General features: G+C 44.5%; 1 protein-coding gene across 10 annotated transcripts; it reads right to left on the bottom strand.

The window, feature by feature from the left end:
• Positions 1–6,983: 6,983 nt before the first annotated feature.
• Positions 6,984–13,230, bottom strand: LOC147420900 (uncharacterized). Of its 10 annotated transcripts, none has more exons than XM_086504233.1 (3): positions 12,808–13,230; positions 8,979–9,026; positions 6,984–8,858 (listed from the first exon to the last, which is right to left on the bottom strand). In XM_086504233.1, the coding sequence occupies exon 3, from the start codon at positions 8,303–8,305 to the stop codon at positions 7,388–7,390; it is 918 nt and encodes a 305-aa protein (XP_086360359.1). In that variant the 5' UTR covers positions 8,306–8,858; positions 8,979–9,026; positions 12,808–13,230; the 3' UTR covers positions 6,984–7,387. The 10 variants fall into 10 exon arrangements, with proteins under 10 accessions (XP_086360359.1, XP_086360360.1, XP_086360358.1 ...); XM_086504234.1 differs by having other exon boundaries at positions 6,984–8,861; XM_086504232.1 differs by having other exon boundaries at positions 8,979–9,853.
• Positions 13,231–23,849: the final 10,619 nt, after the last annotated feature.

Genomic DNA, 23,849 nt, shown 5'->3' on the forward strand with positions numbered 1-23,849 from the left:
CTTCCTTCACCACCAACCCGGAAATGCCAAACTCTATACACTCCTTTAAACCCAAATGCAGAGTGAGATACTCCGCCTCATTATTGGTGTGGACATCCTCCAGATCATACGCCTTTGAAAATATGGCTTTACCGTGTGGGTCGTGTATCACCACACCTCCACCTGCCTTTTGCACTACCCTTTGATATGCTCCGTCGAACCACATTGTAAAGGAATTCTCCAAATCACGCTCCTCTTTAACTTTGTCTCGCACCACTCTTTGATAGGCTGGCAAACCAACGGCCTTCTTGACAAGAATATCCGCCAGGTGAGATCGATTCGTGTGATCTACTTTGCACTCGAACTCAAACTTTTGCAGCTCCAACACCCACTTCATAATCGTCCTCCCTGGCTTCAAATGCAACACTACCTCTGGCAATAGATTGTTAGCTCTCAACACAAAAAATTTGCACACAATTAAATGCACTTTAAACTTCCTGCAAGCAAAGACCAAAGCCATTACCCATTGCTCTGCTTCGGTGTAGGTAGCCTCTACTGGGCTAATCACTTTGCTCTCAAAGTATATCGGCTTGTAGCTTCTCCCTACCTTTTGTAGTAAAACCACTCCAACAACCTTTGTGCCCACTATCATAGACACATAGAAGTCGTCCTCTCGATGGTGGGACACACCGCTGGCAACTGACACAAAATTTCCTTGACCCTGTCAAAATCATCCTGAGCTTCCTCATCCCACTCGTAACCGTGCACCTGTTGAGCCCTCTTTTGAAGAGGATGCACATATTGCGATAACATCAAAAAGAATTGTGATAGTTACTTTATGAACAAATAAAGACAAACCTTGAGCATCTTATGGTGGCTCCATCAATACCAACGCCTTCATCTTCTCCAGGGTCAGTCTCTATACCATTCTGCGACACCACATGACCTAACAATTGCCCTCGAGGTTGTGCTAGCTTGTATTTCTTGGGGTTCAATTGACCTCCTTCTTCATCAAGCCTTCGGAAGCATAACTGCATCTTCGATAGGTGCTCCACTCTTGAATTGTAATAGCCTCTATCATCCATGAATATCCTGATAAAGCGGCCTAAGCAAGGCCAAATACCCTGTTCATCCAATCTTGGAAAGTAGCATATGCATTCACCAACCCAAACGGCATCCTGCGGGGTAAGAAAAACAACCTCATGGAGATATGAATGTGGTCTTCAGCCGGTCTTCGAGTGCAATCCCTATCTGAAAATACCCTGAAAAACCATCCATAATCGAGTATCTCTCGTGCCCAGCCACATGGTTTAGGATCTCATCTTGAAACGGCAACGGATAGTAATTCCTCTTGGTCGCCACATTCAGCGGCTTGTAGTCAACACACACCCTCCATTTCCCATTCTTCTTAGGGGTTATAACCACTCGTGAGACCCACTCTAACTCCTTCACAGGGTATATGATGCCTGCATCCAGTAATAGCCAACTGCAAAAACCCATAATGTGTGCACATTCTGCAAGCTTTGCACAACTTAACATCATACCTTGGTCCATATTCCATGGAACCAAGTTGCATCTGCTTCAAAAAAAAACTGGATCCACCCGATTTAAGCTTTATGTTGAGAACATAGCACATGTATTCTTTGCAAAACATGGAAACATGTCCCGAATCAAGAGAAAGTATCCAAACCCTATTGGTAATTGGGAACAAAATTTGTCTTTTTGTACGCACACAAGAGTAACTCCTCCCTTCTTTCGGCAAACATAAGATCCCTAACACGATCAGTAATAAGGGGAATATAATAGGAAGTCCATATCGCACATATCCTCTAAAAAAGATAGCAAGCATTCTTTGAAAAATAGGTTGCAAACCAGCTCATTGTCTTCACCCCCTCTAGCTTTACGATTTTTATGTGTGTGTTGGTATCCCATTCCAACATCACCCATTTCAACACATGGAAACTCAACAACATTCTCCGCATCAATAAACTTTCACACATCGCTCACACGTATAAACTTGTCTATGCATACCTCCTCTACCTGATCATCTTTGAGCATATTTGTGCCTATTCGAAACCCATCCTCCCTGTGTAAAACCTGCACCCCCTCTAGATAGGCATTCCTATCAGAAAAAACATCATCACATGTTGCATCATATGTATGTAAGTCACTTAGGAAAGCACCAATGATGCAATTCCATCCTGTTTAGAAACATTTCCATTTGCGTGCACTTATTCCTCACTAGACATAGGCTCGTGCTCTTATTCATAGGCATCACATGGTACATCCATGGTATCATGCGCAGGTTTCATATCGTGATAGGCATCTCTTTTTAGATTCAAAGACTCATCTTAAAGTCATAAATGCCACTTTTGCAAGAAAGATATTCATCCACATGAGCTCCCAAAGATACAAACACCACTACACTATTGTGCGCCCTAATAGAGGTATAGAAATCCTTGCTCTATGCATTATTTCCTTGCATCAATTCTACCAACTCTAAAAGTGGATCACTTAAAGGTGGCAATAAAACTTTGCCTGGAGAGCAACAACTTTTGCCTTCAAATTCAGTCGTGGACCTCCGCTCTATCTTCCAAGAAAGAGCACCACAAAAAGAGCAGATAAGATCAAGACCTTCTAAATTATGAAATAAACATTTCCCATGAAGCAAAGGGAGCATTGAGACATGCCTCAAGGTAGGCATGACTAGATAAATGTGATGAATAGAAAAACAATGTCATTGTACTTTAGAGAAATCGCCCTCTTGAAAAAAAATTGCGGGTTGCGGTTGAAGTGGTCCATGAACGTGTTCTACATTACCAATTTCCTCCATTTTAACATTGACTTGAGAAATTCCAACCTCTTGTTGTATATCCATTGCAACTGGAATATTCAAAGCAACCATATGTAGGCAATCTTGTAAATGTGTGAAAGTTCTTGTGTCCAAGGAACGTCAAACCTTGTTGCATGCTATCACACGTCTAGATGCTCGAGAGGCATCCAACAGCCTACTATGCCTAGTATGTCCAGGGGACAAAACCCACAAATGGGGAGCCATCTGTTTAAAACTACTTTTTATTAATACTCAATTGAGAGAGAGAGAGAGAGAGAGAGAGACAGAGAGAGAGAATGTTTGTACTTTGGAATCACCCTTTTGAAAAACAATTCTGGGTTGCGACTGAATTGATCAATGAATGTCTTTTACATTACCAATTTCTTCCATTTCAACATTGACCTAAGAAATCTCAGCCTCCTACTACAATGTTGCAAATGTGCAAAAGTTCTTGTGTCCAAGGAACGTCAAACATTGTTTTGTTCTACCGCACATCTAGCTGCTTGAGAGGCATCCAACAGCTTACTACGCTTAGCATGTCCAAGGGACAAAACCCGCGGATAGGGAGAAATCTATATAAAACTACTTTTCATTGATACTCAATTGAGAGAGAGAGAGAGAGAGAGAGAGAGAGAGAGAGAGAGAGAGAGAGAGAGAATGTCTTTGTACTTTAGAGAAATCACCCTCTTGAAAAATGATTGTGGGTTGCGGCTCAAGTGGTCCACGAATGTCTTCTAAATTACTAGTTTCTTTCATTTTAACATTGACATGAGAATCCCAACCTCCTACTACGTATTCATTGTAATCGGAATATCCAAAATAGCCATATGCTAGCAATCTTGCAAATGTGCAAAAGTTCTTGCATCCAAGCAATATCGAACCCTGTTTTGTGCTATCGGACGTCTAGCTGATCGAGAGGAATTTTCCTTTTTCTTTTTTCTTTCTTTTGAGAGAGAGAGAGAGAGAGGGGGGGGGGGGGGGGGGGGGGGGGGGGGGGGGGGGAGAGGGATAGGGAGGGAGGTGATTCAACATTGTATATAGCTAGCTAGATTTGATGTCATTGCCTACATTTCAATGGTGAGTGTATGTCCATTGAATGATATACTAAAGAAGCCTAAAGGATACAAAATCTCACCATGCAGGCAACTGTCAACATGTAGGAATTTTGTCTGGCCAAAACCAAAGCAAAGAGATTTATTTGAAGCAGAAGCAGAGCAAAGAGACTCACTTGATGTTGAAACACAACAAAGAGACTCATTTGAAGTTGAAGCTCAAAGGATCACTTGATTGATAGGAGGAAGGGAGAGAGACGAAGAGAAATTATAAAGAAAGATTGACATAGAGAGAGAATTACGCACAATGACTTTTGACATTGGTGTAAAAAACGCAAGATATGTTTGTTTGGATAGCACTTAGGCAAGATCAAAATTGTGAATACATTGGTTTTTGGGCATTACAAAACTATAGTAAGGGAATTGAGCAAAACTATGAACGACATACATTTGGATAGTATTACTAGGATTATATTATGGTAAATGGCATGAGCAAAACTATTTGGAGAGCCCGAGTATATAAAATTGTAATACATAACCGATTGCCATGCAAGTTGTTCATATTTGAAGTATATGCACCATAATATTCCAATTCCAAGTTATTTTTAGGCCAATGGCACTTTATCATAGCATTTAGTTTGTTTTCCATAGACCTAACCTCAAATACTCCTGAACTGTATAGTGTAGCCATTACAGTCAACTTGTTACTTGTGCTTCGTAGCCATGTAAGGATACTGTTTAGCTCATCACTACCTTTGTCCATTCTTCCTACATTAATCATCTTTAGCATACCAGCTTCAAAGCTCTCTAGAAAAATCATGATTTTTTCTTGGTTGCTATCAATCCGGGTGACTTGAGCTTGCAAAGTGTCTTGTTTCTCAAAAAGGGATTCAAATTGTTGATCAATCCACTGTTTAAGGTTCTAAAGGTACTCCCTTGACTCTCTTGTTTGCTTTTTATGTTGTGTATGCAATCCCTATAATAATTTTGTGTGGTCTCATTCGCTCACATGATGCTTTTGTGCTAGCACATAAACTCTGAATCACATGCAATTCCTCAGAGACTTGACACTTGGAAGGCCCAAGAAGAGCACAACTAGAGCTCCAACTAAGCGCTTTGCCCCTCGGACATTGTTGGCTCGATCTTCAAGCATTGCCTCAACATGCTCATCTAGGGTCGGCAGAACCCCCTCCATCTGACCTCCTGCATCTATAGCACCAGTCATTACATCGAAATTGACATGATCTTCATTGCTCATAGCAATACCACAAAAAATATGGTGTTCCACATGATAAGCATGTCCTTCATTGTAGTACCAATAAATCAATCTCCCATCTCCATTACTAAAGCACAAAGTAGAGCTGTGCTTTACTCTCTCTCTCTCTCTCTCTCTCTCTCTCTCTCTCTCTCTCTCTCTCTCTCTCTACATGGAGGAGCCAACTTTAGAACACCTATTATATCTAATTTAGAAACTTTAGAGTTAGGACATAAGAAGCTTGTTAGCATCTCTTTCCTATCTCGTTTTTATAGAACGATGAAGCCAGCTTGGTTGTCTCTTTTCACCTCCACCTCCCCATTTTGGCGGATTATCAAGAGATCTTTTATTTTCATAGCGTTCCAGGCCAATATTGGGTTTGCAGCTTGAGGGATGGACATTAACACAATGCAACTGATCTCTGTCTCTTTCTGCAGGTATCACTGTTACTTATGGGGGGATGCCATTTGCAAGCAAACACCCATGCAAAGCACCCTTATATATATGGTACCTTACACACTAACCCAACCCCTATCTACAAAGATATAAATTCTAATCTAACCCCCTACATACGATTTCCGTACATCAACACAACCCCTTACCTTATGTATACTAATAGCTACAAAAGTATAAGTAGTCAATTGAAAAAAGTTTATCAAAATTTTCCTTATACAGAGACCGTATTTTCAACCCAAAATAGATGTGCCACCTACTCTATAGGATTACCACATAGGATTCAAGCTCAGTGGGTTCACTATATGAATATGGGACATAGCAAGTGCGTTCAACAGATCTTTTTTAAACCCCTATGTATTATTTTTCTAATCAATTCATCACCCCATCTGTGAAAAATTAAACATATTCGTATCCCTTTCTATAAATTTATTTTCCTTATAGATTACATTGACTATCCCATAGGTAAAATATATAATTATTTATTGGGCTAAAGACCTTAGAAAGACATTTTGGAAAAAAAAATCACCTTATTTGCAATTAAAACTTAAAGTAACAAATCTATAAGGAGGTTTCTCACAACATTCTATCTTTATCATTTGATTTGGCTACCATTCTAAAACATTGGTTGTGAACGAGAAACATAGACATACTAATTTCAACGTGTAGTCAACAAGTGAGTTTTAGCACTTATTCAACAACAACAAGTTGAGGAATTTGTGAGATACTCACGTAGGGTCTGCTTGCACTTGTGTGTGTGTGTGTGTGTGTGTGTGAGAGAGAGAGAGAGAGAGAGAGAGAGAGAGAGAGAACCTAAAGTTAACTCACTTTTGAAAAAATTGTGCTTTTAATGCATTCTTTTCTAGGCCAAAAAGGGCGGATTCGCATTTTTGCTTGTGAACTCATGGGCCACCTAGACAGTGGAGCGCCAAAACATGCCATGCTGGAAAGGCAACCCTCCATTAGCTGTCCGATATCTAGCCATTAGGAGGGCTAACAAAACCTTTGGTCAGAAGAACAATGACAGTATGGGTAGCTCTCTCTCTCTCTCTCTCTCTCTCTCTCTCTCTCCCCAGCGTGGGTAGTTTACCGAGGAGCATGGCCGCACAAGCGCAGGTTCCTAGGCAGCGCATGGCCTACGCAAAGCAAACTTAAGGGAATTCAATTTACAAGAAGTAAAGACACACACACACAACCTAAAAGGTCTGGCAGTACTTCAAAACTAGTTATATATTTGCACTAGCTGAGAAGAACATAATATAGTAATGGAAACGTAATATATGAGAGCAACATAGTTGATTTATAACCAGTTACGGAAAACCTCATAATAACGAAATTGAACTGAGCTGAGATAAATTCCATGATGCAAAACATTGAGGGTCAGCTGTGCTATTTATGCTGCTCTCAAATCACCTCAAGATATTTGAACATACAAATAACAGTAAAGCATTTACAATGATAAGCTGCAGATGCTTTGCATACAGTGGCAGCTCGTGCGGTTTTCAATGGTTTCCGACTGTTATAATTTCCATGGCACAGATTACGATGACATCATGACCTACTACAAGAGGGGGACTACATGTCTAGATATGTGCAACTGGGAGCAGGGGATTGGCGGTACCACTCGGATGCCCGCCAATCTGCTTACCCCTAACCCCTACCTTCGTCCACCCCCTGCCCCCAACCACACCTAGCTAGCTTCTATGGAGTGGTACCGGCCAATCCGCATCACACCTAGCTAGCTTATATGCGGTCCATACTGCGTCGTAGCTTATGATGGTGATCAGCACAACATGAAGAAACAATGGGAAATCATCAAAGAATATGATCTTGTGATGACTGCACTTCACTTGTGTTGCTCAGCTTCATGCCTCTCATCGGCACAGGCTCTAGACGAAACTTGGTATATATGTCCTCACTATAGAACTTTCTTGTCCGAAAAACCAACAGCAAGGAGACTAAGGCCCTACAGCCACTAACTATAGTCATGATTACAAAGGTTAGCCTGAAACACTCTACCCCCTTGCAAGCCAGATCCCCTGTCGCCCGCTTCAGCAATGCCATTGGTGATGGCGCTATCACACTCGCATCTATAGTCTCTGACAGCTCTATATGTTTCCAGAGGTGACAGAGGCTTTTTCTGCTGTGCTGAGCTACAACATTGTGCCAGCTCTCTCCCTTTCTTGTGTCTGCACCACGATGGAGCGTTCCGCGCAGATAGCTACGCCAATCTTGGAAATGACCAGGAGAACAGTGATAGCCCCCATCGTTTTGTACACTGCAGAAGAGAGGGGCAACAGGTTCTCCAACACAATCGCAAGCGTCAAGAAGGCAGCCAGCAGCAAAGACAAGTAGAGGAAAGAGTAGAAATTTTGTTTCTCGTGCTTGTCCTCGACGGGTTTCATGGGGCGTATGAACATCATGAACATGAGGGTGACAAGGGAGGGTAACCAGGCTATGAGGAGGATGACTCCCACTGTGTTTTGCCCATAGATGGCATGGTAAATCTGAGTGAAAATTGCACCACTCAGCCCAACACATCCCTTGAGAATGCCCATAGATGGCATGGTAAATCAGAGTGAAAATTGCACCACTCAGCCCAAGTTCCAACACATCCCTTGAGAATGCCCAAGACTTCACCTCTGCCATGGGGAAATTCTTCACAAAATTGATGCGGACACTGGTGTTGGCGAAGGTTTGCGAGTTAGCACCGATGTAGATGAAGAGGTTCATCTCGCCAGCGCGGCGGGTGGGCAATGCGGTGCATGACAGAGAGCCAGACCATGAGATAGCCGAAAAGATTCATGATGGCACCGGCGGCGAGGACAGCCCAAGCAGGAAGGACCTCATTCATGAGGCTGGAGATGATACCGATATTGGCGCCGAGGTCCTTGTAGAAGCTAAGTGTGTTGATGTTCTCCTGGTTGTAATGCAGAGAGGATTTGATGCTTCCAGAGAGTAGATGCCAAAGATGTAGGTTCCTCCGGCACAGAAGAGGATGTATAAAGAGAAGACGGCCATTGTCCACCTGCTTTTGATGAATCGCAGAAGGTAAGAGTTGCTGTGGCTGCCGCCATAGCCAGTTCGATGAAGAAGAAATGAGCCCCCGCCAGCGTGCGTCTCTGCCGTCATTGTGCTGCACGCAGACGTCGTCACGCTGGCCTGCTGCGCTGTACTACGCTTCATAACCTATGCGTCGTGGATTTGCTGCTTTAATCTGATCGCCATGAAAAGCTTTTGTTCCAAGTTTAGCTTGATCCCAGCTGGAATCACGAGAGTCTCTTGCCTGCTAAACAACAGGTGGAAGGTGGTGAAGCCTAACATAAAGCTCCAATGGACACTGTTATGGTAAATCAGAATTGAGACTTCTGTGCCTTGCATCATTAGAAAAGAGCATCAATCTCACCTCGACTACCAAGATATGCTCCAGTAAACCTTTTCCTTTCTTGCACATCTGTCAAGGAAGCAGCAGGCAAAATTACCTTCTCTGAGCAGAACATGTTTAGTTGTGCAAAAATTCTTGCAATGACCATGGCAACTTGACGTATCAAAGTTTAACATACTGACAAAACTTTAAAAGCCCAGTGTTGTTCTAAAGGATATGTGAGCTCATGAATAACCTGCACCATCCTTTTTTGTGGCTACTAAAAGTGAGAAACCCTTCATGCATAACAGAAAAAATCTTTACAATGTTTCATCACAAAATGGTACCCCAAAAACAACAAGCTCTGAAGTGATCTTAAAACAGGTACACAACTTAGACTTTATATGCAAATTTTGAGGTCTAGAGAATTATTCTTTTAAGTGCCTACCAAGCTATGATGACCGTTCCATCTGCTATTGAATCCAAAACAACCATGCATCTGTACATGTCTGAAGCATAGATCTGTTACAAACCTGGATACTTTAAGAAATCTAAGAGGTGATGGGTATCTGTGTGATAGTTCGCTGCCATTTCACAAAAATGATTCGCCAGATCATAAGCTACAGGATTGTAGGTAACATATTCAAAATCCTATCTCAAACCATGTACAAGCTATGACCACAGAGTCGACTTCAAAGAAGAAGAGCAAAACGTAGCCCTAAGGAAGGCTCCTTGAGCTCTACACGCTGACTTGCATTGCTTTAAAAACCAGATTGTAACGCAGCCGTAGAGAAGCCTCACTAAGCTCTGCATGCTGACTCAGATTGCTCAAAAAATAAGATTAGATTGCAGCCATAAGGAAGCCACTTGGCTGAGTGCAATGAAATCCCCTTTGCTATCTGAAACAGGACCTTCAGCTGCACAAACAGTAATGTGTCAGTCAAGCGTCCTATAACTTGGTGTCTTATACAACATCAATGGTGAATAGCAGTAGTATGCAGACCATGTACTCTTCATTGATAGCTTCTCCATCAATAGCTTCAAAATGTATTTCCAGGACAATATCACAGAAAGTTTCATACATTTTCTCGTGTAGGAATTTGCATCTGATTTTTCATTGGGCTATGTAATCTAGGGAGATGCCGAACCTGCATCATCATCGGCTTCAGCCGTGTCAGGTATGGCAACGATGTGGAAGATGCTGCAGCTAGTCTGGTCTGCTGGGGTCAACAAATTACAACAGTTTGCTTGAATATAAGTGGAGTAGTGGGTAGCCGTGAGCATGCGTGTGGTGCGCACCCCTTGGCTGGCTAATGCCCGCCATAACACAGCTCAAAAAAGACTTTGGTTCAGAATAGTCAACCAAAGGACTATACACCATACAACTTCAGGATGGCTTGCCAGAATAAAAATCACAAGTTTCAACGGATAAGATCTCCTCTTCCACCTTGCAAGACTATTATTTCCCCATGGGTTCAAGTACACCCTTGGACCAGAAATACAGCTGTTCTCTAACTTAGAGCCGCGCGCTGGTGCCCTCGCCTGTGAAGCTGTGTCGCCCCCCCCCCCCCCCCCCCCCCCGCCCCCCCCTCTCCTTGCCCTCACTCTCTTCGCCCTAGCCCCCCCCTCCCAGCTTGCCATCGTCGCCCTCACCACCCAACCCCCCTTTGTCACCCTCGCCCCTACTCCCAGTTCGCCCTCACTCTCACCCCCCCCCTCTTCCAACTCGCCCTCGCCCCCCCCCCCCCTTTCCAGCTTGCCCTTGCCTCTCCTCGCCATCTCCTCAGCCATCCCCCCTTTTTTTTTTTTTTTTCACAGCTACACAGGTCGGGGACTGAGATGGAAAGCTTTAATGTCGGGATTGAGTTGAATATCGCAGAGCCGGACATTCCTCTTCGAGGAACCTTTTCAAGAGACCCTTCAGAGGCCCTCCGACCCCCCCCCCCCCCCCTTCCGCTTCTGCAATAGGTATTCATCTCTCTTCTGACACCTTACGCGCCATTCACGAATCTACTGTGAGCTTGGAGTCCTGTTCCTTGGCCTGTAAAGTGGTGGGAAGTTTATGCTCAGCAAGGCTATTGAAGGACTACTTCCAAGCTTCGCTATTACATGTCAACTTTAAGATTGTGAATGTCTCCCCTCTCGGGAGGGGCTTCTTCAGGGTGCAATTCGAGTCTACAAATCAAGCCATGGAGGTCCTAGCGCAGAGCTATGTGGACTTTCATTTTGCTATAGGTTTTCTTGCCAGATGGACACAGGGAATGGACCTAAATGGACTTGAAGGTGGAACTACAGTTACAGCTAGATTTCCAGGACTTCTTCCAGAATTTGCTCCGCATGTTAATGAAATTGGGAGATGTTTTGGCTTTGTGGTTGGAGATGCTGTGATTCCTAAAGATGAGGATCGCACAATCTCCATAAGGATGGTGCTCTACCCATCCTTGGCGAAGAACCCTCCGCAATTTATTTCGCTCCCGACCATCCATGGAGGCGAAATTCTACAGAGGGTTTTCTTCATTGGTCTTCCTGGCCACTGCTTTGTTTGTGGCAGAAAAGGCCATGTTGCTGCAGCTTGTACCCGCCGCAGGATATCTCCTGATCAAAGGCAACAAGCTTCAAAACAAGAGGCACTTCATGCGAATGGGGGATTGGAAGCTCATATGATAAGAAGAAGAAGTGAAGCAGAGAAATCTAGAAGGAAGGAAGCAAAGAAAAGAAAACGACGAGCTAGGAGGACAGAGGCTCCAAAGCTTGTGTATAGACGCAGAGCAGATGCTTCGTCTCTCTCCTCGGATACCTCTTCACCAGCTCTTCATGATCTGCCACCTCTTTCTCAGGGCACAGATTTGGATATCAATAGCAGTTCTGAAGGCATAAATTCAGCTTATGAGCGGCATTTCCCTTCTTTGGTAGAATTTGCTAAGAAGTCTGTTGAGGAGAAGTCTCTGGAGACGCCTAGGAGGTCTTCTAGACTTAATCCCCATAATTAGTCTTGATTCGAGCCAATCTTGTATCTTAGATTGCCCTAGGATTTTTATCTTTTGGTGATACCATCTATGTTCTCTTTATTATTCTGATGTAATTCTACCTTGGGGTCTGTGCCCTTGAGGTGATTTTAATAGAAAGATCTTCTTTTTCGGAAAAAAAAAAGACTATTATCTCCTCCTCCACCTTGTAAGACGGCCTCCTCAAGTGCAACATGCATAATCTGATCTTCTGCAAGAATTCACAATTGCAACCTTCTACATGCATAAAATGATTGGAAGGCAATGGACCTACCTTACATGGAAAACAATGTCCCACTACCATAAATAAGCACGATAGCCTTACCTTACACGCAAAATAGTGACCTGCTACAACACCTGCATGTTCAAGGAGTGGAGTGTAGAAACCAGACGCTGATTCTCAAAATGGGTGACTTGCTCGACAAGTAGAATGCACTACAAAATCTCAAAAACTAGTGGTTGTAACAATGTAAAGATCACATTAGGACACGGCCCTAATTTTTTTGCACCACCTCCATCACCTCCTTGCAATGTCAAGGCACCATAAGCCATTGATCAGACAAGATTTAGAAAACAAGGATGAAATGTAAACACACAAGAATGACAAAATTGAATGATGAAAACAGCCTGAATATCCATGCATGCGTGATACGTATCATATCGATTTATCTATGTTCAACTCATGATACAATCAATATATGATTTTCTCTATCTAACTACAATATACGCATCCTTCTTCTGGATCCCGAAACAAAACTTATAAGACATAATCAACATGCAACCATCAGTCAGGCAGCTTTCTTGAAACTCATTGCATGGACAATATTACATGTGCTTCCCTCAAGACTATGTACAGCATAGCATACCTACAGGAGGCTTCGTGGTAGTCGGGGGCTAGATTGGAACGCAGTACGCAGAGCCTGGAGGTCGTGCGCGAAGGCATTACACGTGGCATATTTGACGTGTTATCCACAGATGTGAGGTGAAGGTCGCGGTAGGGTCAAGGTAGGGTGCTGGTGCTGCAGATACCTGAGGTAGATGCGCTTCTTCTCTGCAGATAGTTGATAGTTGGCGCCAAAACCCTAGTTGTCGTCAAGCACACTCCAGCACCTTTTCCCGGGAGGAGCCAGGACTGTTCCATCGCAGATCTTCACACTGCCCGGAACTTGCGCTGCTGGACCCCCCGTAGAACTCGTGCTTGGTAAGCTGATTGACTGGGGGGAGTGAAGCGGTTCCTTGGGCGACCGTACCACCGGTACACCAGAGCTGCTTGGTGGCCGTGACTCAGCAAGCCACATCAGCTCGCTTTTGAGTGCCGCTAACCAGTGTGAATAATAAGCTGCCATTCCATTGGACCACATGGGCATTCCATATGGAGCGTTGGCCAGTGTGAAGGCAGCCTTAGAAACCCAGCCTTAGTATGTTTTACCCACATATCATTTAGACTAAGGCTTACAGATAATTTTTATTGCATGTATATGCACAATCAAACCCAAATGCCACTATGGTTGGAATGGGGGGTGGATGAGGCTAAGTAGTACGAGAAGGAAGAGAGAGAGAGAGAGAGAGAGCGTGTCCTGTATGTTGCATACACTTGTTTGAGGTCTCTCTCTCTCTCTCTCTCTCTCTCTCTCTCTCTCTCTCTCTCTCTCTCTCTCTTCCTTCTCGTTTCAGTTTTGTATCAGTTTTGTTTCATTTGTCTTTCCGATAGACGGATGACATACACACCATGTACATCTGATTTGTCTCATAGGCCGATTTCAGCCTGACATAGACGTTAAAAATCTTTCTTTCTTTCTTTCTTTCTCTCTCTCTCTCTCTCTCTCTCTCTCTCTCTCTCTCTCTCTCTCTCTCTCTCTCGCGCGCGCGCGCGCATCTTAACTTTCTTTTGAGATATGCACCTCACTTGCAGAGCATCCTTTTGTAGTATATGCTCAACACACTAAGGTTATAAAGCTCTGGCTCTTCTTTGCACAAAATCTAGGTTGGGTTGCTAGTGAAGGGATTTGCAGGTCCTGGTTCGCTCGATTCCAACACGTAGAGTAGTTGTTTAGCCCACTCGCTTGCAATGCTAGATACGATCAAGTAACAAAAACAATGATAGAAAACATGGCTATAACATTTGTGTATGTGTGTGTGTGTGTGTGTGTGTGAGAGAGAGAGAGAGAGTGTGTGTGTGTAGGTAATTGCCCGGTAATTGTCTCTTGACAATCTACCCATTACTACACTTTGTGTGTCATTGGGGAAAGAAACAAAAAACGAGCCTTATTGACAGCTAATAAATTCCTCTATTTATGATCTGACCCCATCATCCAACGTTAATGAAAAATCTGCTGCCATCCTTGCTCCATGCGCTCTGATTGCAATAAATGCCCGCATAATTCATTTTTATAGGAAGATATTTGGAGGCAAACTCAAAGGCTGCTTTGATTACAAACTGGCACATTACATCTGAGATCTTGCAATCTGTTAAAGGCAAGAATAAAGATGAAGGTGGTTATCAAGAACAACGACCAAGAAAGGGCAACAACCAAAGGAAGCAGCGATATAAAAGGGTGGCGACTCGAATGAAGGAGGTGACGGAGTTTTGGCGGAGCAGCAGAGCATAGTTGTATCCTTAAGGGGTGGGTGTTGGGTGGATACTCAATAGCCGATTGTTGTATAACAGGGTTGGGTCGTTGGGTAGCTTAGTCTTCACTGATCTACTGAGGCATTACTCATGCCAGCTCTGTATCTTGTCTCTATTAGTAATATAGTTGTATCTAATGGTTTCCTGTCTTCTTTGTGTAAGGGTATCACCTTGTTTACTGTTGTTCACTCGCATGTCTCTGTGTGCATGAGTATTAACATGGTCATGGACCATAGTTAAGATTGACTAACCCAGCACTGCACATAATTAAGTAATCTAAGCACTAAAGGCTTAACATTGGCGATCCTGCTAGATTCTCAATCATGAATGACACATCAGATGACAGGCTTGGACCGAGCAACCTCAGGAAACGACCTGACAGGCCCAGGAAATCAGTAGTCATAGAAGAACTGGACAGAGTAGTCTTGGAACAAGATGATCATTCAGAAGACGATCACCAAGAAGAGGAAGAAGAAAATTGGAGGGAACCAGATCCACGTGCACAAACCCCAGTACTACCACCGGCAAGACTATTCAGAGAAAGGGAACCTGACTCAGGCAGCTCGAGGAGAGAGAAGCTGGTGAGCCAGATCACAATGCAAGGCAAGTAGCCAGGGATCTCAAGTTGAAGATGCCTGAGTACAAGGGGAAGAAAGGCAAGGATCCACAAGTGCACTTGCAGGCTTTTGAGAGCTGGGCCAGTCTCAGAGAGTTGTCGAAAACCAAATGGGGGGTGTGCTTTCCACAAACCTTGAGGGGAATAGCACAAACATGGTTCTTCAATTACCCGCTTGAAAGGCTAAATGCCTGAAAGGCTAACCACATACAAAGCCCTCACCAAGGCATTTGTACAGCGATTCAAGGAAGAAAAAACAAACGAGGTACTACTCAATCAATTGGGCAAAATGAAACAAAGAAAACACACTATCAGAGAATTCGTGGAAGAGATTAAGGATTTAGCTAGACAACTATCTTCTCCAGCAAGAGACAAATGTCTGAGAGCATGGTTCCTGAACGAAACAGCTCTGAAAGGGTTAACAAAATCAGAAATCACCAACCCTACACAAACTTTTGAAGATATTGCTCAAAGAGCTATGAAAATGGAGAGGAAGGGAACGAAGAAATCAAAGAACGACACCTCGAGTGATTCCAACACATCTGAAGACTCCAGTAGCTCAAAGGAGGAGCCGGTAAGGAAAAGAGTCAAAACTAAAGACTGGGAAAGTGAGCTCAAACGCCTAAGAAAACAAGTCGAAGAGCTATTGGGTGTCAGGACGAACATGCCACCAAAAGGAGAAGTTTGGTGTGTCCACTCCAAAGAAAACAACCACTCCTCCACTGACTGTGTGAGATGCGACTATTGTGAGAGAAGAGAGCATGCATGGGAGGAGTGCCCAATCAGGCTGCACCCACCAGCCATCCGGCTGGCAGCACCTGAACTGCAGCCAGCACCTCAACCAGCACAAACGGTTTCAGAGAGATGGCAATACTCCAGGCCATCATCTAGAGTGCTGACTTGCTGGAGATGCGGAAAAGAGAGCCATTTCATAAGGGATTGCAATGAACCACCACCAGTGAACCAACAAAATAACAACAAATCAAACAACCCTCCCAGGGTAAATCTGGTACTACCAGAAGTGGCTGTGGTGACCAAGTCTAACGTCCAGGAGCCAATTGACAAAGCAACGACGTCCCTGGCCAAGTTATGGAAAAAACTAAAGAAGGAAGCAGCTGAGGTCACCAAGGGACTGTGGAAACAAAATCCAGTAATATCCAGCAAAGTCTAGGCAAGACTTGGGAATCAGGTCTGGTCAAGGAAGCCAGCTCAGGAAGGACACCAGGAGGAGCCAAAGCCAGACGTTCAGGAGGCACAAAACCAGGGTACCGGGGAAGATCAGACACCAGAAGATGCCAAAGAAATGCCAGCAAACATTGAAATCAAAAGTGCTTTATGGAAGAGTGTGGCAGGAAGGATAGGAATACTCTCTCTAGAAATGTCCAAATTACTGTAGGTAGTACCAGAGATGGAAAGGCTCCTTGAGAGAGAGGGGCTTAAAGAAACATATGAAATAAACAAGACGGGGATCAGAGACGATCAAGCACCAGTGATAACGGTGGAATGTAAGGTCTGGAAACACTGGAAGCCAGTAGACAAAGCAACTCTGGATGGGGGAGCTGGGGTGAATATAATGTCAGACAGGGTCAGGAAACACCTGGGCCTGAAATGCAAGCCAGCACTATTCAGATTAAGGATGGCGGATCAGAAAATAACGGACCCACTAGGTATGGTAGAAGATGTGCATATTCGAGTAGCTGGTGTCAAATTCGCCACATCATTCTTGATACTGGAAGTAGGCACTTCCTATGATGTGCTCCTGGGACGACCATGGCTAAGAGCAGCTGGAGCAGTCCATGACTGGGGTACCAATGAGTTAACCACGAAGATGAAAAATCGGAGGGTAACAGTGTCCACCTCCGCAACAATTATCCTTGAGAATAACAGACCAGGTGAAATCTTCATGTCAGAAGCTCAGCAGCTATGGGGGGAAATTGGAAGCAAGCAACATCATTCCCATGGCCACCCTAGATTTAAACTGGTCACTGCTAATCTGAAGCTGGCAGCTCAGCCAGGGATGTTCCCAGCTCACTTCAGGCACACTGAAGAAGGCACCAGGTAAGTCAACTACATGGCCAGCCAGGAAGTGACTGGGGACAGGGTGGAGGAAGTGGCAATTACAAGGGAGGAAAAGACTGTGAGACTGAACAAGTTACTACCTGAAGAGCTCAAGCAAGCCCTAACTGAACTATTCAAAGAATTTAGGGATGTATTTGCGTGGGACCACACTGAACTGAAGGGTATTAATCCAAGGGTGTGTCAGCACAAGATACCACTGAGAATGGATGCCAGACCTGTGAGAATGCAAAGACATCGGATGAATCCAAACTATGCGGTGAAAGTAAAAGAAGAAATAAATGCGTTGCTAAAAGCTGGGTTCATAGCTGAAGTGAAGAGTAGTGACTGGCTGTTTCCAATAGTGGTAGTCCCAAAGAAGAATGGTAAGTTGAGAATCTGTGTGGATTTTAGGAAATTGAACGACGAGACCATCAAAGGTCTATTTCCACTACCATTCATTGATACAATGCTTGACCAAGTAGCGGGGTATGAGATGTATAGCTTTCTTGATGGCTATAGTGGCTATATAACCAAATCAGGTTAGCTGAAGACGATAGGGAGAAAACGGCATTCATAACAGAATGGGGAGCTTTTGTGTATCTGATAATTCCATTCGGGTTATGCAATGCGCCAGCAACATTCCAAAGGGCCATGATGACAATTTTCTCAGAATGGGGAGCTTTTGTGTATCTAGTAATGTCATTCCGGTTATGCAATGCACCAGCAACATTCCAGAGGGCCATGATGACAATCTTCTCATAATACCTTCAAAAGTTCATTGCTATCTTTGTAGATGATTTCACTGTCTATGCAAGCACAAAAAAGCATCTGGAATGTCTGAAGCTGATGCTAGAAAGGTGCAAGGATATGAGGGTATGCCTGAATCCGTCTAAATGTGTGTTTGATAGGGATTGAAATGTCTGAGGAAAGGATAAAGGCAATCCAGGAGGCGTTAGCACCGACAAATGCCAACAAAGTGTCAAGCTTCCTGGGATATGTTAATTTCTACAGAAGATTTGTGGACAAGTTAGCTGAGCTAGCATCTCCCATGTACGCGCTAACAAAGAAGGAAGCAGTCTTCTATTGGATTGAGATATGCTCGAAGGGGTTTGAAGCAATCAAGAAAATCATTTCAGAAAAACCTATTCCGAGGTAGCCAAAATGGGATCTGATCTTCCATGTACATGTTGATGCATCAGGAGTAGCCTTGGGGGCTATACTGGCACAACCACAAGGAAAGATAGATTTATCATTGTATTTTGCAAGCTGAAGGTTTTCCCAGGCAGAGCAGGCCTACACCACCATTGAAAGAGAAGCACTAGGGATGGTGTTCGCTGTGCAGAAGTTCAGACACTACTTGCTGGGAAACTTCTTTGTTTTCTATGTGGATCACTAGGCACTGTTGTATCTGATCAACAAAGTGGTTATACAAGGCCGTTTGTTCACGTGGATGTTGACACTTCAGGAGTTTGATTTTAAAATCATCCACAAACCAAGAAGGAATCACTTCGGGGCGGATTTTCTATCCAGGGCAAGCCTGAAGGGGAACAACAGCTCAATGAATGATGAATTGCTAGATGCGGCACTGTTCAGAATCGAAGGGGAATCGGGGGGGTCAGAAATGGCTAAATATATACAAACTGGGGAACTTCCACAGGATGGCCCTAGTTATTCAAGCCAAAAATTTTACATGGGCAGCTGGGGCTCTATATAAGTTGGGAAAGGATCGAGTGTTGAGAGGATGTGTACCTGAACATGAGAGGATTGCGTTGTTGGAAGAAGCACACGAGGGAGGTTCAGGAGGACACATGTCGGGAGAAGTAACGGCCAGAAAGCTTATGCAGGCGGGATACTAGTGGAAGTCGCTATTTAAAGACTCCCAGGAATGGGCCAGAGGGTGTGACAATTGTCAGAGAATGTGAAGGCCATTACCCAAAGACATGGGGCCATTAAATCCCATCCAGCCACTAGCACCATTCATGAAATGGGGAATTGACTTCATGGGGCTGTTCAAGAACATGGAAAAATACAAGTACATAGTGGCAGCAACCGATTACGTCACCAAATGGGTGGAGGCCAAGGCACTACCACACAATACTGCCAAGAAAACAACCAACTTTCTCTATGAAAACATTATTACCAGATATGGCTGCCCGTTGAAACTAGTAAGTGACGAGGAAACCCCATTTCTTGAATGAAACAGTGGAAGCCTTGACAAAGGTATTCAAGGTCAGGCATCGGAAATCAACCACATACTATCCCAGATGCAATTGGCTAGGCTGAAAGCACAAACAAAACGTTGAAACGAATAATCACAAAGATGGCACAATCCATGAAAGGACCCTGGGATATGCACCTGAACTCAGCACTATGGACATATAGAATAGCGTTCAAAGTAACAACGAAGCAGACTCCGCTTCGACTGGCTTTTGGTCAGGAAGCGGTGGTGCCATTTGAACTTACCATCCCAGCACGGTTCTATGGTACCCAGGGAAGCTAGACACCAGAAAGAAAACTTTAACCATATGATGATCAGGACCCTATGTGCTCTTCAGATTATATGACAATGGGTCCACCAGGTTGAGGGATCTGAAGGGACTGGAGCTACCGGATAGGGTAAATATTGGCAAGCTTAAAAGATACCATCAAAGGGATCATCTGCAGCGCCCGGGCTATGGAAGCCAGGAGCCAGGAAATCAAGAATAGGTACAAATGAAAGAACAGCAACTGGCCAGGACCAGCTAGAAGGCCAAGATCAGCTGGGAGACCATACCAATCTAGACTATTTGGAAAGCCAGGAAATCCAAGACCAGCAAGAAGGCCAAGATCAGTCGGGGGACCAGGCCAATCCAGACCATCTGAAAGACCAGGAAAACCAGGATCAGCTGGAAGGCTAGTCAAGCCAGGAATGACTGAGACACCAGGAAGACGAGAAAGGCCTGGGACAAATTGGGAAAAAATCTCAACGAAGGATGCGAGAACCATAATAACCAGATCTCATAGCAGAAAGCAAGAAGGTCAGACACCGAACAGGAGGCCGGATGGCTGGGGGGCGGTAGTTGACGTGGCAATTGTTAGGTCGGAAGTAGAATCATTACTCCTACCTCGAAGAGTAAGGTGCATTAATTACAAAACATGCACACTTCTTGTTATGATTATATGGTGTTTAATGGCAGGATTCTTTGCGCACACATCGATGGCTATCAAACAAAACACAAATATGCAAAGTGAATGCCATAACACATTTACAATCCCTGTGCAAGAAAATTATTACTCTCCGCTCTCTACTTCTAGCCAATCCTCTGACTATAACTGAACATCCCTCACAGCAGCTCAAACCCTATCACGTCATCCACTTCTAAGTCTTCATCCTCTCCTCTATCTGCACAAGGCACTATGGCTTCATCTTCACAGCCTAAATCTGCACCAAAATCTGCGCCAACACCTGTGAAAATCAAGGTTCCGCCTCTCACAGGGGAAGAGGAAGAGCAGTTTGCACAGGCGGGGTTGCAAAAACTGTATGAAGCTATGCAGAAACCTGTGGATAAAGCAATAGCAGACAAAGCGGTGAAAAACTACGACAAAGAGACCATGCAGACCTCCATCAAAGGGGTAATGATCAGAGCCACCCCGGCGACGTTGCATCGCCATCTGGGGATACCTATGGCAGCAATAGGCTAGGCATGGATCCCAGATCAAGTAGCAAGATACCTGAACGAATCGACAGAGGCCACAGACAAAAGGAAGACCAAGGCTCAAGGAATACCAACTGCTAAGATCATCGAGCATAACAAGGTCATGAGGTTTCTGGCTCAGGCTGTGTGTCTGAAGAAAGACGACAAGCATCTATCTAAACACGTGTTCCTGGACGCGGCCAGAGTGTTTGGGGAAGGCCAGGGAGACTGGGCCAAGCTGCTGGCAAAATCCATGGCTAACCAGATGTAGGTGGTGACGGAGAAGGGCCAGAGTCTATACACATGTGTCCCCATATGGCAGGAACTGTATTATCAGGAGGCCCATAACCTAGTCAGTCAGCTAGGAAAGAGAGAGCCAGAAAGGGAACCAGACAGGAAGCCATTGCCAAAGAAAGTGAAAATTGCAAACTGGCCAGCTTCAAGCCAGACCGGACCAAGCACCTCCCAGACGAGTTCCCAGAAAGGAGCCAACACCCTGACAGCCCTGAAGAACCGGGAGATGAAGCCGGAAATAATGAGTCGCGATGTACATAGGGAAAAGTTGAAAACACTCATCGGTAGCTTGACTGGCAGACCCCCACCAACACTAGGCCCGCTAGAAAGAATGGGAACACAGGGTTACACCACGCCATCAAACAAAAAGAAACCAATCAACTTGGAGCAGGAGGAAGAGGGGCAAGCCGAGCCTTCTCTAATGAGGGTCTGGGAAGAAATAAGTGAGAAACTGGCAACCCCACTAGTGAACTTCAGAGTGCAGCGACTAGAAGACTCGCCAATTGTCTTACCCGTTCGGGGGGTTCCAATAATGAAGGCAAAGGAAGAAGGCACCTTAGAAAGCAGGAGGGAAGTAGCGCTGAGAACCATGATGATCTCTCTCAAGACACTAGCATTGCAGGTGCACAACATGGTATCTGATAGCCAGGATGTGGCAAGTATAGAGAGACTAAAGAAATAAAATGAAAGCCTGTGCCAATCAAACAGGGACTTGGTAGAGGAAACAAAAAACCTAGAGGAAAAGGTAACCAAACAGCAGGAAAAGTTGAAAAGTGCACACAAGAGGAAGAAAAGATACAAACAACAGATAAAAAGGGCCAAGCTCAGGGAAGACAGAGCTGAAGTCAGATTAAAAATCTGCATGGACAACTTTAACATGTCAGCAATGGCTCATATGATACACCAAATGGAGGAGACAAAACAAGAGGGGATATACCTGAATAAACAAGCCTTGGAAGACTTTGCTGAAAGCACGGTACCCCTGATAGTTGACTATAGCTAGTAATGGTTAGAGCAGAGGGCAAAGGAGAAATATCCAACATAAGGCAATGATGAGGAAGACCACGAAGAAGAAGACAAGGATGACGAAGAAACACAATCAGACCAGGAGGAGGCTGATGATGAGAATGATAATGATGATGACGACGACCAAGGAGGGGATGGGGGACAGCAAACAGGCGGAGAGGAAATGGAAAGAGTATCTGAGGGTGAATCAGAGCAAATCGATGAGGATAGGGAGAACTAGGAGAGGGAGAAACAGAAGCAAGAGGAGGAGGAGGAGAAGGACAACCAAGGGGAGCAGGAGGAAGAAGAGAAGGGGGACCAGGGGGAAGAGAAGGAAAACCCGGAGGAAGAAGAAAGGAAAAACCAGGAGGAAAAGGAGACTCAGGAGGAAGGGGGCGAGGAAGCAGAGGAACGGAAAGAGGAAGTCGTTGAGCGACAAAGAAAGTCAGAAATGGAGAAATGGTTCCAACAAAAAGAAAGAACTATTGGACTAGTCAAAGGGCTAAGCGTGGAATGCAAAAAGATGGAACCCTGGTATAAGCTGAAGGAATTTATGGTCAACCTGGTGAACATGCTAACCCTGAAGTACCTGGAGTACAAAAGGATGAAAAATGATGCACGATTCAGGACCATAACTGACCAGGAGCTCAGCCAGGAGGAAAAGTTGCGGGAGATCAAGCTCCTGGTGAGGAAATTTCTGAAGAAATGGCCACGAAGGAGCTTTTATTAAAAGAGCCGATGTCAATTATCAGCTCACCCGGCGTGTATTCAAGTAGTGGAAAAACCACCCACATTGATACCGCCAGCAAGGAGGGGATTGGGATCTCAGACAACTTTTAGTTTTGAAAGTTTGGCCATGGACGTGGAGCTGTTGTTGGGGCATAAACCCAGGTATGCATGCATGGATTAGGCCAAAAAATCCATGAGACAAGTTCAAGCAATGACACGTTTGAGACTGGATGGGCTAGAAAGTGAGATTCAGCAGATATCTCTGTCCCCAGGCATCGGTAAAACAAAACAATCGGAAAAATGCTTGGTGACAGTACTCAGAGTGGTGAAAAGTTGGTTCTTGGTAGCTAAGGAGGAAGTTTAGTTCTTAGAGGAATGCATCACTCAACTACCAGACAGTCCCACATTGTTGTATGCAATACCACCACCTCCAAAAGCTATACCCAGGTTCTTCCCAGTCATGTATCCTGGTGTGACAGAGCCAGCTGATGCAGAAGAATACGTGAACCTGATAAAGAAGTTTCATGAATGGGGGGAGCAAATGCAAGACAATGTTAGAACAATGCAACAAATGCTGGAGGGAAGCTCCAAGAGAGAAACGTGTAGGGACATATTCTCGGAATGGCTCAAACATCGGGACCAGTTGATCCTGCTATGCAACAAAATGCTACAGCACCACGTCAGAGCTCAGAGAATACCCCTGGAAAAACAGGAAACGGCAAGCATGGAATATGAGGTCCAAATGCTGGCAGAAAAACTGTTCGAAGCCAGGATCAAGGTTAACCATCCAACTCATGGAACCTGGCTGGCAACGCATACTGCTATACACAGCTGGCCAGAGCCAAAATTCAAGCATCAATTCAAACAGTGGAATACACAGACAAAGGGAAGCACAAACGCCAA

This window comes from Adiantum capillus-veneris, chromosome 28, assembly GCF_014529385.1.
Source record: "Adiantum capillus-veneris isolate H3 chromosome 28, ASM1452938v2, whole genome shotgun sequence".
NCBI lineage: Eukaryota > Viridiplantae > Streptophyta > Polypodiopsida > Polypodiales > Pteridaceae > Adiantum > Adiantum capillus-veneris.

Coding starts and splice junctions, on each gene's coding strand:
- LOC147420900 (XM_086504233.1), bottom strand. CDS start 8,305: ATGAACCTCTTCATCTACATCGGTGCTAACTCGCAAACCTTCGCCAAC.